General features: G+C 46.8%; 1 protein-coding gene across 1 annotated transcript in view; it reads right to left on the reverse strand.

Moving 5' to 3' along the window:
• The window catches only part of TNRC6A (trinucleotide repeat containing adaptor 6A), a 42,597-nt gene extending 27,967 nt beyond the window's left edge, over window positions 1-14,630 (reverse strand). Inside the window, exons 1-5 of the mRNA XM_062503299.1 lie at window positions 14,499-14,630; window positions 13,611-13,658; window positions 11,369-11,404; window positions 5,558-5,648; window positions 3,548-3,569 (exon numbers count right to left, since the gene is read on the reverse strand). Of these exons, the coding sequence (XP_062359283.1) occupies window positions 3,548-3,569; window positions 5,558-5,648; window positions 11,369-11,404; window positions 13,611-13,658; window positions 14,499-14,503 (202 nt within the window). The 5' untranslated portion in view covers window positions 14,504-14,630. The remainder of the gene's footprint in view (window positions 1-3,547; window positions 3,570-5,557; window positions 5,649-11,368; window positions 11,405-13,610; window positions 13,659-14,498) is intronic.
• Window positions 14,631-15,112: the final 482 nt, after the last annotated feature.

The raw sequence follows: 15,112 nt of genomic DNA on the forward strand, positions 1-15,112 counted from the left end.
CGCGCGGCATTGCCGGGGCTGCCAGGGCTGCAAGGCTCCAGCACCGACCCGGCGCGCCTGCCCTTCCAGCTGACACACCTAAGATGTAGTGCTAGAATTTTCCTGCTGGAAAAATGGCCGCAGCTGTGAGCTCGGGAGAGCTGCTCTGGAAAATCTCGGCGTGTTTGCCAAGGCTTTAACCCCTGCAGATCCGCACGGAGGTGAGCGAGCCCTTCCCGCGGGGCTGCGGGCCGCGGGCGCAGCCCCTGGCATCTCCCCGACGCTTAGGAGCTAGCGGGAGAGATTTTCCAGTCGGGAGAAGCCCGGCGGAGCCCGGCAGGCTTTGTGCAGTCGGGCCGTTCCGCTCCGCTCCGCTCCGCCGAGAGGAACACGCGTGAGAAGTTGAGGTGGGAAACACGAGTCAAAGATTTCAATTCCACGCCCAGCTATTTTTAGAGCGCTTCCCTTTCCAGCGGGCAATTCAGCTTGCTCTGTCCTGCGATGAAAGTGGCGCTTTCTGGGCTGCAGGGATAGCTCCCCTGAGCCCCCAGACTTCCCGAGGCACCGCCAGCTCTGGGCACTCCTCATCCCGTTCTTCCCACCCACACATCCAGTTGTGTGCAAAGGTAAAGACTTTAGCTGCCACCCTGGAGCACCAGGCACAGCCCAGCTCAGCCTTCCCTGCAGTGTGGGGCTCATCAGAGCTCTCTGCTCTAGGGGAAATTCGGGATCACTGGGTTAACTTCTCTGTCTCTAACAGCACTGCCTCTAAACACACCGAAAGGATGTTTTTTGCCTTGCTAGAAGGAACACCACAGCTGAGGATTCTACAGCGTTTTCAACAAACAGGAGCTCATAAAACTATACTTATTTTTTTCCTAGAATACCTGGTACAAGAGCACAGGGAAGGCACATGATGTGCCAGCTGCTGCACAAACAGATCAACTTTCCACTTAGTAATTAATAGAACTAATAGACTCACCTCCAACGCTCCCAACCTCCTCTTCCCTCCTTTAATAAAACCAGCTGGATCAAACCAGGCAGGTCAGAATTCCTGAAATCTGCAGCAATGCCACATGTGCATTTTTAACTGCGATACTATGGCATTAAAATAAAATGCTGAGGGTACCAGAAACGTTGTTGTTAGCATCTTTTTCATTACTCTCATTCCCAATCCTGAACAGGAAAACCCCCAGCTCTGTGAACTTCCCTGGAAGGTTCTTGTCATTTTACATGATCACTGCTGGCTGCTGCAGCTACAACAACAGTTTGGAGCTGTCCAAACTACACTTAAAACCAAGAAATACCCTCCCTTCCTACCCCCAGCACTTAACCAGCTTCTTTTCTGAAAGAGGCACATAATTCTGAATTATTCAGAGATCTTATACTCTTGTATTTTATCTTCAGCTCATGCACAGAATAAATTATTTAAGACATTAACGTGATGGAAACTTGGAAACTAATGAAACATTAATTTGCATCCTGAAACACAGGGAGGCAAAACTGGCGAAACAAGGCAAGAGCCATGTGCAACACAAGCTTCGGATTTTGTTCCTATAGAAACTGTAGCAAAAAGTTGTGTATCTGCATCTCATGATGCCTTTTCTTCCACAGCACTGCCAGTTTATGTTTCTCTGACAACTCTCAATTCCTGCTGGACTTTATGAAACACCCTTTAAATAATAACATAATTAAGCTGGAACTTAACACTTCCATTATTGAATGTTAAGCCTCAAAGAAGAAAAAAAAATAATATATTTTTAAATTACTCTGTCCTTCAGAAAAAACACATTTTCATTCCACGTGAAGATTCCCACCGGGTAGCCTCCCAAGCAGAATTCCTGCCCTCCTGGTTCATGCTATTTTTAGCCATTTGCTTTGTGCAGCCTCAGCCCTGATGTGATGCCAGTGCAGCCCAGGCACACACTGGTCAAACGGGCACTCCAAGTGCTCCTTATTATACAGCAAAGTATTCTGTCATTTTCCATCATCACTGTCTTTTCAGACATGTTTTATCACTTCAGAAGAAACCCAGACATTTTCACAATTCTTTAAATCTGGTCTATTATCCTAGAAGCCTTCTGGCAGGAGCGTACAGAAGAAAACCAACCCTTAGCCTGTATTCAAACACAATTCTGTGCACTGCTTGAAAAAGGGCATGCTAAAAAAACAAATGAAGAACATTTATTAATTAAAACAGTCTTCCAGCAATTTTACTGATTATTCTGTCCTGGGCCCAAAGACAAAGCTGGACCCCCAGTGGATTTCAGTGGCTACAGGGTGGGATGAGCCCGATGCAGCTCAGAGGATGGTGGGACACACACAGCAGCAGCTTCCATCGTTGCCAGTGGCTCCAGGAATGCTGCAGACCCTGCTGCAGCTCACTCAGGGCTCTGGCAGCTCCCTCTGCCTCCAGCAATCCCTTTTTCCAAACCAACCCATCAGCCTCCCCGGGCAGCAGCAGAACTTCCCACCCACAGCAGCACAGCTGCCCTCCCTCCTTCCCTCCCCACAGCATCCTCACACACTAAAAATCCACTGGTCCTCCCTCAATCCAGGTATTTTTCCCATTTAAACACACCCACCCAGAGTACACACTGCACTTAGAAATGCCAGATCAACTGTCCCTGCTGTGAGCTGGGAATGGGTTCTGCAGAGCATCAGAGCAGTGCCCATGAGGACAACCTGCCTGCCCCACTGCCAGCACATCCCAGCTGGGATGGTCCTGCCACACCCCTTGGGAACAGACATTGGTGCTTCCCTGCCTCTTCCCCAGCACAGTGTCCTCTGCCAGTCCCCTGCCTCCAAGCCCTAGCAGTCTTCAAACCCTTTTTGATTTTTCCAGCAGGAATTACATCTCTGCTAAGCAGGGCTCCGAAGCTTCTGGAGTGTCGGCCACTGCTCCAGTAAGGGCTAAATTAAACCAGTGCTCCCAGAAAAGGTTTCAGCAAGCACTCCACATGATCACTTCAGCAATCACTATGCACTTCCCAACTAACAGGAGAGGAGCTACAATTCAAGAGAAAGTGAAAAGAGTAATTTTTCCCCTTTTTAGAAGCTGGTTGGGATGGAGATGCATACAAACCCCACAAACACTCAGAAAACAGCAGTGCTCCCACCTGCCATGAGTCTTGAAATTACAGCTTTTGGGTACTGGCATCCTGATCATTTTGCAGGAGTTAAAACTGGACATAATATTTGTAAATTAAGTTTCAAACAGATCCATCCTACACACAGTTATTCTGACATGTTGGTGCACTTTTCAAATGAAGCAAAAAAGGGAAAGGAAAAAAGCAACCGAGGAAGGAAACTTCAGATATTATGTCTATGCCTGGTCCTCTGTAAGTAAATAAGAATGGAAAACAGGAAGATCAGCAACTCCAATCCCTGAGTAAACACTTTGCTGTTACTCTTCTAGACTTCTGTGGTCACTGAAAAAGTGCAGCTGAAATCTCAAGGGTCCCATCTGTCACTTTTGGGAGGAGATTTCAGGTGACACATTTGATTCAACATATTTAAAAACCCCAGAAATAATACACAGAGTAGAACTAACTGTAAAGTAACTTACCTTTGATTTTTTGTTCAATGGCCTAGAAAAAGAAAAAAGAAGTGTCAGTGATTTGTGCAGATAAGAGAGAAACCACATGTACATGTGTCACTTCATAAAGCAACATTAGCTTCTGACTTTCCCCTTTTTAAATGGTTTCAAGTTATTTAATTATCTACTTCAGAAGCCTCTCTCTAACCAACCCAGGCCTACTATTCCTTATGTTTAAAAAGCTGTTTAAATGTTATAGAAGACAAAATTAATTTGAAAGATAACTACATGAAACAGACCAAATTAAACTTGCAAATTAAGATGTTTTAAGCGAGTTAAAAACTGTGCCTGGAAGCAAAGACCTGCCACCACTTTTACTGCAGAACAGGGCAGGGAAGGGGGAGTGACCTGGAAATGGGAAAGAATAAGAGAGCAAATGCCAAAGCTTCAAGTCTTTCATTTGCAAGATTCAATGGGTTACACATGTGACATGGCCAAGATGAGAGATCCGTTTGAATAAAAGTTTATCGCAGGACAAAATGGGAGAGAAACATTTCTTGTATGGAAATGCACCTGAGTGATGTGATTTTAAGTGTACACCACAGTGAGGCTGTGCTCAGGAAGGGCCTCCCAAAAGCCCCAGCTCCTCCTCTGTGCTCCGGGGCTGCTCTCCCTCTTCCCCAGCCTCCCAAAGAAAGGTGCTGCACGTGGGGCCACCGCACACCACCGCAACTGCTCACCACGCTTTCTGTCCAGCAAATATGGTTCAGACATTTACTTTGAAGCCTTGGGTGGTTCTGTGCCCTCAGAATCCCAGGATTCTGTGCTCCAGCACCTGGCTGAGCCAAGTGCTCACGTGTTCGCAGTGCACAAAAAGGGCAATGGATGCACCCAGAACTCAGCAGCAGGATGGGGGCACAGCAGAGCCCTTCCACAGCCCCAGAGTCACCTCTGGGATTGCTGCTGTCCCTCCACTCCTCCCTTCGGTCCCAGTTACTGAAACAGCCAGTGTATTAACCCCAAGCACTGGTTTGTCCTTCACAGCACAGGTACCTGGTGCCTCTCTGGCTCTTGCTGTGCCTGTGCATGCTCAGAGCTTCCTCTGCAGAGTTTGTGCTCTGCCCCCTGCCCAGCTGTGACCCACCTCACCAGCCTGGCACTTGGCCCACGGATGGGAGAATGAGAACTCAGAACTTTTCAAAACTTTTTTTGCTGTTTCTGATGACCTACAGCACCTGAAGCGATGCTGGAGAGCAGGGGCACAGCCAGGGCTCCTGGCTGCTGTCTGGGCTGAGGTGCTGGTGCCCAAGAGAACACAGCAAATGTGTTCAGGCTGGGCTCTACCAGACTCCATCAGGGCCTGGGGCTTGGCTCAGGAGGCTTTGCTGGCAAGCCTGTGGCTGTAAAACAAACCAGGCTGCTCCTGGGGCACACCCAGCATCAGGCAAAGGAATCAGAGAGAACTGCTGAGCAGGTTCACTCTGCTCCTACCTAAATGGACATCTTTAAAAACTGCATTTACAGCTCCTCTCATGCTCAGGGTCAATATTTAGAATCAATGGCCATGATGAGGATCTTGTCAGCAAACAGGGATTTTGAAGTATTTACAAGCATTTCTGTGATGTTTCCATCCCCAAACATTTTTGTCAATATTCCCTTTTTTATGAAAATTTGTATTCCTTACTAGAAATTCTCTCACGGCATGTTTCCATACTGAAGAATAAGAAGATATATTAAAATAAGGATGCAGCTGAAACCCACTGCCTTAAAATGGCACTTTCATTCTATTAGCAAACACACTAACACTGAGGTGCTTCAAACCTGAGACTGCCTCAACTGACAATCAGGAAAAAGAAGAAAATCTAGCTTTGTAAGAAACTACACAGAGCCAATGGCAAAGTCCAATATGCCAATTACCTCTAAATAACTGTCAGCCCATTTAAATTTAAAACATTAAATTAATAAGAAAACAGCTGTTTTTACTAGTGATGGAACAAGTCACCTTCAAGCACAGGGGTTTATTCTCAGTGCTCCACATACCTTTTTTTGAGCAGCTTCCTTCTTCTTCTTGTCTTCTTTTCTCTTTTTCCTTTCTTCCATCAACTGTTCTTCCTCTTCTTGCACTAAATCCCTGAACCACACAGTTTGTAATTAACTCTCCCAAAATACAATTTGTACACACTTAGATTCATTTTAGAACAATTATTTCACAGTGACACAAAAGGAACTGGGGAATTTTGCTTCTAATTGGATCCTGTTTCTACAGGGACCATCGCTGTCAGTGCAACCCACCAGTGGCAGGACCTTCAAGTGCAGATGTGGTGTCAAGCTACATGTAAGGAGTTCTTTCTTCCAAAGCTTACAGTGAAGACTTAGGGTTGGATCTGGTTCAAAAGCCAGCAAATTCAGATGTTTAATCTCTCCCTGAACTGGTGTCACTGAGCTCTGGCACACCCCAGCCAGGAGTGCTCCTGCACGCAGCCTAAGCCACACAAACCCTGTGCATCTGCCCCAAACCACCTCTGCCAGGAAACAGCCCAGTGTGGGCAGGGGCAGACCACAGCTGGCACCAGCAGGGCCATTTCAGAGCTCCCTGACCCAGAAACAAAAGCGTAACTTGTCAAAAGCGAAACCGAAACTTAGAACGTTAATTAATGGCACTTGATACACAGCATTTCTGCTCAAACCAAGGCTGAGCAAACCACTGGCCAGCTTCTGCTGCTTATAAACAGACTTGGAAAGTTTTTTGAAGAAGAACTGACGATGTCAATATGGGGCAGTGACTACATGGTTTGCATCTGCCCAGAAACACTGAGCTGGCTCCTTTTTAACCCCAAACCACCCATAAACCTCCAGTTTTAAATAAGATAGTTTGATGTCTGCCAGAAGCAATGCAAATTGAATGTATTAAACCACCAGACAGTCCACAGGTACTAAAACTTTCATTACTTTTTTAGCTATATAAACAACCAATTAATCATACTTCTAACTCAGCTCAAGTCCCTTTCAGAGCAAGTGCAGGCATCAGCTCCCACTGACCAAATTCTGGCTTTTAACATTTCCTAATAACAGAAAGCAGGCATTAGTTACTTCTTTTAAGAAACAATGGCTCTTGACAGTATGCAAAATAATTACCCCAAAGTGTTATTTCTGAGACCCCCCCTGAGCACAGCCAGAGGAATCACAATCCATCAAACACAAAGTGGTTATTTTGCATTTTATCACAGCCTCATCAGCTGGCTGCAACATCCACCAAGGACGGTCTCACTGCAAAAGCCATCTTGCATTTACAATTAGGTCTCAAAAACGATTTCATGGACAACTAAGAGGTCAGGCTCCTAACTGGAGAAACAATTCCAGCTGGCCAGTTTCATTGAGAGGAGTCCCTCGCTCCTGTGCAAATCTGAGGCAATGATTAACCTGCAGTGACATCTGTGCACTACAAAGGTGACACTTCAGTCAGTTCTGCCCCTTGCTGTCACACCCTGAGCATTTGGAACCACAGGGGTGTTGGTGATACTGACCCTCAGTTTGGGTTAATTTGGGACAGTCCAAAATATGACAGGCAATTTGAACTGGAGAACAACACCAGCTCTGGAATTAGAGGCAACAGCTCCTACAGATGCCAGCTCCTTCCACGATACCCAGCTCGTGCACAGCTCCTTGCATTCCGAGCAGAAGCACTGGTCTGCTCCCTGGGAACTCAGTCCTGGGCTGGGCCTCACCTCTGACTGCCTGCTGGGGCTACACCTGAGTTACAGCAGCTACAATAACCTCAGCAGAGTTCTAGGAGTTAAAGACAGCCACCAGCACTTGCTTTGTATAACAAATTTCAGTCTGTTGCATGCCAAAACTGCATTAACTGAAAAACCATTCTGCTTTTAGAAGAAAGCTGTAACACGTTGAAGAGCAAGCAGAATGCAAAGTAGTATTTTCACAGGGAAAAAAAAAATAAAAAAAAACCTCATCAATCCTGCTACAGTTAAATCAACACAATTACATTTCATTTTAGGAATACAGATGCTAACAACTAACGTACCAATATCTCTGGAATATTCTACCACAGCATCACTGCGTTTTTGTCACACAGGAGCAACAGAACTCCTAAATTCTGACAGCGTGTTCATTCAATTTTTATCTTTTTAAGACAAACAGATTTTAGATTACAAAGCAAGCTTAGGAGATATAAAACCCCTCTAAGACTAGGATCAGAACTCTAGGTATTCCCTAGATAAAAACCATCCACCTATAGTTCATTATAAGTTTTCAAGAGTATTAATTACCACTACAACATCAAATCTCAGAGCAAAACTAACTCAACTGGCACAACCAAGGAGCAGCAGCAAAGCCCTTCCTGTCCCTGAAAAATTAACCCTTCAAGTAAGACAGGCCTATTCACCATCCTCACACACAAACTTAAACCTGGGACAAAAATTCACATTTGCCTCTTAATTCATCAGCGCCTCATGCAGAATTTCCACCTGAATTTCCATTTCTGCCAGCTGGAAGCACGAGTCTCCTTTTTTCTTCCCAGCACACAAATCCACAGCCCCATCACCAGACAGCAAATGATGGGATTGATGCCTCTGACTCCAAGCTCCCTTCGAACACGTAGCAAACAAGCTCCACTGCTGCTGCTCCTTGAGGAACAGAAGTGGAACGTGGCATTTCCCATTTATCACCTGGGACTGAGGGCTCCCTGCTCCTGTGCAGCAGCAGCAGCAGCTCCAGGGTCCTTTACAGCAGGGCAAGCACCGCAGCAATCCGGGCTCGTGGCAACAGCACAGAGCCAGCAAATGAACAAGCTCCTGTGCTGGGCTTTCCCCTGCACCTGGGACAATTCATCCGTGGACCTTGTTTGGCCAGAGTGTTTGCAGCACACAGTCTATCAGCTGGCTGGGAAAAGCAAGGAGCGAGCATTCCGACTGATAACGTGAATAATAAACAGGGCTCTGTGATTTCCCCTATCTGACACCCAACTTTCCCCAAAACACATGCACAGGCAGTGTCCTCCTCCTCCTGTGTAACAGGATTAGCCTGCTCAAGGTTAAATGGCCTTAGCAGAAATGCAAACCATATTTTTCAATTTAGATCAAGTGAAAATAAAACACCCTGGCAATAGGAAATCCACACAGGAGACAGAACAAAGGCCTCTGGTTTTAACAGCTTAACTTGAAAGGTGCTTTATTTTCAAGTGAGGCAAAATGAAAATGGATCTTGATCTCAGGAGAGACTGCACATTTGATGGCCCTGAAGATGGGCAAGGAGAAGCTGCTGTTATCTGCATAAATTTAAGCAGACCGAGGGTCAGATAAATATTTACCATTAGTTATTTAACAGCAAATTTTTGTTCCAATTGTGTACCCCAGCATAATTCTTTGTATACAGGGGGAAAAAAGCCCAACAAACTACTAAAATGCTTTCCTCAATTAAGCTATTAAAAGCAAAAAAACCAAACAAAACAGACTTTTTAGTCTTCTAAGGCAGGTTATCAAGACAGTACAAGGCATTTCATTTTTGTATGGCTTGATTTGTTACTTGGCTTCTGAAGTGGAAAAAGCTCAAACTGCATGCTGGAACTGCAAACATTTCAGGTAATATTTGTATCAAAACATGCTTCACTTATTACTTTGCTTCTTGGAAAAAAAGTGTACTATCAATCTTTAATTTCTAAAGCTCCAGTTCAGCATTGTAAAAACACCTGGGCTGAAATAGCCATACTTAACCTTTATTCTTATGTGGCAGAAGAGCAAAATCAAGTTCACCAGTATTTCCCCCTGGCAGACAGGCTGAGGATGAAGTAATTAGTATTTGTGCAGCTTTGCTATCTTTGCTGTTACAATATATCAAAGGGCAACATGTTTTGCCACAATAAAATCAAAATTCTATCACCACACCGAGGAAATGATGCTTACAAGAACCCTGAGCCCCATTACTGGAGAGATGAACAGAGGTATGGAGCAAACACACAAGTAAGAATTAGAAATTATTATACACAGCAACTTCTGAAACCAATGTAAAATTTCCAGTGATGGACGTATTAAATTTTTTAAAATAAATAAATAAATAAATAAATAAATAAATAAATAAATCCCTTCTACTATTTGTTCTTCTTCTAGTTATAAATTAACTTGCAGTGCTACAGGTGGAACACTGCCAGGTAGCTGCAGGTAAGTATCAGGGACTGAAAGATCTTTAACAATTCTGCAAAGACAGCACCACGTGTTCAACCTACAGCTGATCTTCTACACAGACTTTCAAATGCTGCTGAGACTGATAAATCTGTATTCTGACCTAACAGTCTCCTCATCTTTCAGTGTTTTGAAATCACACAATTACATAAAGTTGCCAATGAAAGTGATTTCTCAGGTTCTGTAAAAACCAACAATTAGCTTTCCTGCTCACCAGCATTATACAAACATCAATAATAAAATGTATATTTTGATTAAAATGGGATACTACAATTCCTACAGCACACTACACCAAAGGAGCACTTGGAGTTTATGGAACAGACACCAGTACTTTGAAGTTAACAAAACAATCCCAACCAACACTGCCAGTACTTCAGATGGAAACACTCTGGCACCTGAACCCACCCAGCGTGTTCCTTGGAGCACTGAGAGCCTCAGGCAGTGAGAACAAAACAAACCCACTCATTTCCAGACGTGTGAGTATGTGTGTGTGTGTGTGTGTGTGTGTTCTTTCCAGCTATTAACAGAGGAGAGGTGCTGCCAAGCTAAAAACCGGAAAAAAATACTTCAATGAATAATTAATTAGTAAATGTGTATCAGCTACTTTCTTTTTTGCTTTTAAATAGCTCAGTCTTTAAATTACCACCCTAAAAGTGAAGCGACTGAATTCTACCTACCAGGTCTGCCACAACCAATTACCTGGAATCCACTCAGCTTTCCCATTTCCCTAATACAGAAGCTGGCTCATCACAGTGATGCTCCCAAATACAAGGACAACAAATGGACCATAATTCTGGAATATTTGTGCTCGTTTTGCCCTCGAGTTTCATCCAAGATGTTCTCCGCTACATAAGCAGACAAAAGACAGATCTCTTTCCCAAGAAGTTTATCATCCAACTACACAAGACTCCAGCAGCAGCCATAAACAATCCCTATCTTCCTGTAACAAATGAGGAGCCGAGGAAAGCAGATTAAACTGCTCCTCCATAATCAACTGCTCAAGCCCAGCACCCAGGCTGCTGCAGTGTCACTGCTGCAGAGGCAGCACTGCTTGCACAGGGGCTGCTGCCAGACTCCAACACCAAAGGGACCTCGTGGGGACCACCTGGCAATCCCCCACAGCCTCAAGAGGTGTCTGTGGAGGGGAAAGGGATGTGTCATTTTACCCAAGTACCTGTAAAGGTCCTGAAAGTACGAAGAGAATGTTTTCTCTGCAATAAACTCCTCCCGTTTCACAGCAGATATCTCTCCATAGAAGTTTATCAGGAAAAAGACCCACCCCCAGAAACCCAACAGAAAATCAAATGCTTACACATCAACAGAAACAACTATATTTTGCTCTGGTTTTATATGTCTATCACTGGGACAGCTCTATGTTTTCCCTGCAGCAGATAAGAAAAATATCACAGAAACATGGTGGTTATTATTACATGAAAGCGTAAAAATCAATTGTACAGTAGTAACTTCACAGAATACATGGATGAAATCTAGAGGTGAGAAGTTTGCTCTCCCAGAACATGGCCAGTCTGCAACCAAGGTGGGGAGAATCACAGGAGAATGGAAGCAATGGAGACTCTTCCCTATGGTTTGCATGCTCGTGAAGCAACAATCAAACCCCTGGGTTTGGGAAAATGACTGTCAACGTATTTCAGATATTTACCTTCTCTCAGTTCCACATAAATGAGGCAGGAAAGCCCTGTTTACCAAACAGAATTGAAAAGTTATTGCTTAAATCAGAAGAACTAAATGGTGATTTTTAGCAGTCCTGATTTTAAACAAATTTAACTCTTTGACTTCCCCAGTTAACAGCAGACAGCTCTTGTTGTGGCTGCTCAGATGACATTTAATTTGCAACATGATGCCACAACAGAGTGTGCAATGCATTTCTTTGAATCGCTGTTGCAAGTCATGCACTAAGCTTATTTTTGAGACCAGGAATATTTGCACAGCACCAGGCATGTGTGAATTTTAGAGAGAACGCAGACCAAATGAGGATTCTTTTCCAAAAGGCCAGACAAGCCAAATGCTAATCCCGAGTGTAAAACAGGAATCACTCCAACGGGATAAGCAAGATGCACTGAAAGCTGTAATACTTATCCTATCACAAACCCACAGCCTAGGCCAATATTCCCAGTAAGATTACAAAGTGTATTTGCTACCCATTAATTTACAAGCATAAACTCCAGAAGTGACTTCAGAACACACACAAAGCAAAGCCAGCGTCCCGTGGAGTTCACAGTCTACATTCACACTGTGAAATCTGAGATTAGCATAAACTCTAGCACAGGTCTATGTACCTTCCCAGGAAAGGATATGTGCTCTTTTACAGTTTGACTAGGTCACTGCAAATTTAATAAGACTGTAAATAATGACACTGGAGGAAGAACGAGGGCTAGCTGCTGAGCTCTACCCCAGTAAAACAATTAATCAGGTTTATCCAGCGCAGGCATGCCACGCTTTATCAGCTGTGTGCTCACACAACGAGAGCTCCCTGGCTAAACATAAACCAGCTGGGGCATTCATGTGAACTTCAAACCAGTTCTGAATCTTTTAAATGAATAAAAAAAACTCCTCTGTGTCAGAGACATGGGGACCCGTTCCACGGCAGAATTTACTCTCCAAGCACTGAATTTCAGAAGTTCTGTAGTTTTCTTTCACTTCCTCTCACTCTCGGCACTGCCTGCCAGCATGACAAGATCTCTGCTACGGTCATAAAAATGTGAAGATCTTCTGACTTACTATGACTGGCACCAAGTATTGCTCTGAACTTAGCACTCTGTCACTCTGAGTAACACAGTTCTGAAATCACTTCTGGCATGGCGAATGCAGCGACTCCCTGAACGCTGATGGGTTAACAGCAATGTGCCAAAGGTATCTTAAAGGTTCCCAATTATTCCCTGTATTTCATCAACAACACAGGAAAAATCATTCATGCTTAAGTGTATTATCAAAAAAAAAAAAAAAAAGGAAGACACGCACTGAGAGCAGGGGGAAGCAAAGCAGTATTCACAGTACAGTTTCATAGCTCAGCCTGGGAGTTGGAGACTGCTCAGGCACAGGAAAGAAGGAAAAAATGCAGGGTACCAAACCTGAGAGTCTATCAGCTATACTCAGGCTTTGGGCACATCTCAAATGGCCCCAGTGGAAATCCCTTTAACAGATCACTAGCAAAAGGCCTTTAAAGGTCTAACTGAAAAAGAACCCAAAAAGGAAGCAGGACAGAAGTTGAAAACCAAGAACATAACCAATCGAGCAGATACTTGCGAGAGAATCACCTGACCAAAAACAAACGGTGCAGAAGAAACAATTACTTAAACACAAAAGTGATACAAGTTGTAGCACAGAGTTCTCAGCTCAACGTGACTCTGAGGTGCCGAGTTAAGGAGTTAACTCCCGAGCCCCTTCTGTTAAGTTCTCATTCTGAAAACCACACGTAAACAGGAAATTCACCTGCTAACTCTTCATGGCAAAAGAGGCAGAGCCAAAGTTATACAGCAACATAGTTTATTGAGTTATTGCCACACCTGTCTTGCCTCCAAACAGAATTTGGCTGAAGTGTATAAAAAACCCTAAGTCCTTCATTCATTTTTCAGTTATTGTTAGGTACTACAACTTAGTGCAGAAAAGTTATTTTTCTTTTCAAAAACCTCCCCTATTAAAGAAACTGTATTAAACATCTGCAGTTGCTACACACACAAAAAACCAGTTAAAAAGGTGTTTAGTCTACAGAATTAATTGAACTTGCAGACATTTCTCTATGCAATAGTTTTCAAATTCAGAGGTTTTTTTTTATCCTTACAATTAACAAGTGATTAAAGCTCCCGATAAAGCCCACAACTATTCCTAGCCCTAGGCCACCATTCCACATAAACTGTGGGAGGGAATTTAAATGAGTCTCTTACCTGCTTAGTTTTCTTTCGACTTCTTTGGTAGCTTTAGCTTCCAATTCTCTGGAACAGAAAGTGGTATTGGTTTCCATGTCAACAGCAATGCAGCACGAAAATAAAACCGGTGCGGGTCAGGATGCACAGGGAGCTGCAGGTGGGGCCGGTCAGGAGCGAAGGGCGAGACCAGGGATGGCCCAGGGACAGCGAGGGGAGCAGGCAGGACCTGCATCTGCCACCCCGTGAGCCCCAACAGCATCTCTGTGTGCCCTAGCATCATCCCTGTACTCCAACATCACCCGTGTAACCCTGACACTATCCCTGCACCCCAGTACTATCTCTGTACCCCAGCACCATCTCTGTTACCCCAGAACCTCTGTGTACCCCAGCACCATCCCTGTTACCCCAGCACCACCCTTGCACCGCAGAGCTGCCACCCTGCGTGCCCCATCCGCATCCCAACACCGTCCCTGAGCACTGCCTGCGCCCCACACCCATCCCCGCGTGCCCTCCTTGCACTTCACCGCCTCAAGGACTTGAAGGGAAACAATTCTGCTGCATCACTTCAGCCCGCGAGCGCGGTTCGAGCGCAGCACCGGGACGCTCCGTGCCGCACCGCCGGCCCCGGGCGCTGCCGGCCCCGCAGGAGCGAACTCCGAGCTGGGGAGGGCCCGGCTCGGGGGGAACGGGACACATCGCTCCGGGCGGGCGCTGCAGCCCCTCGGGCGGCGCCGCTGCTGCCGCGGGGAACCCGATCCCACCCGCTGCGGCTCCGGGTCTCTCCCGCCGCCCTTCCCTTCCCTTCCCTTCCCTTCCCTTCCCTTCCCTTCCCTTCCCTTCCCTTCCCTTCCCTTCCCTTCCCTTCCCTTCCCTTCCCTTCCCGGCGCCGCCCGCCCGCCCCGCTACCTCATGTATGTAAAGTGCTCGGAGTCCGTCCCGGAGGCTGCGGCGCGGGCCCGGCGCGGCCGGCGGCTCTAGGCGGGCTGAGCCCGGCGCTGCGGAGCGGGAGGGCCCGGCAGCTGCAGCCGCAGCTCCGCCGCCATTTCCTGCCGCCGCCGCCGCCCGCCCCGCGCGCAGGAAGCGAACCCGCCCCGGCCGCGCTTCCGGGGCGCCGGCACGGGGGGAGCGGGGCCGGGACCGGGACCGGGACCCCAGCACGGGGGGAGCGGGGCCGGGACCGGGACAGGGACCCCGGCACGGGGGGAGCGGGGCCGGGACCGGGACCGGGACAGGGACCCCGGCATGGGGGGAGCGGGGGCGGGACCGGGACCGGGACCCCAGCACGGGGGGAGCGGGGGCGGGACCGGGACCGGGACCCCAGCACGGGGGGAGCGGGGCCGGGACCGGGACCGGGACAGGGACCCCGGCACGGGGGGGAGCGGGGGCGGGACCGGGACAGGGACCCCGGCACGGAGGATGTGGAGCCGGGACCGGGAGCCCGGCACGGGCAGGGAGCGGGGCCCCCAGGCCGGCCCAGGCCGCTCCTGCGGGGCTGGGAGCACGGGAGCCTCGGGCCGGGG

Source organism: Cinclus cinclus, chromosome 16 (genome assembly GCF_963662255.1).
Source record: "Cinclus cinclus chromosome 16, bCinCin1.1, whole genome shotgun sequence".
In the NCBI taxonomy this organism is placed as follows: Eukaryota; Metazoa; Chordata; class Aves; order Passeriformes; family Cinclidae; genus Cinclus; species Cinclus cinclus.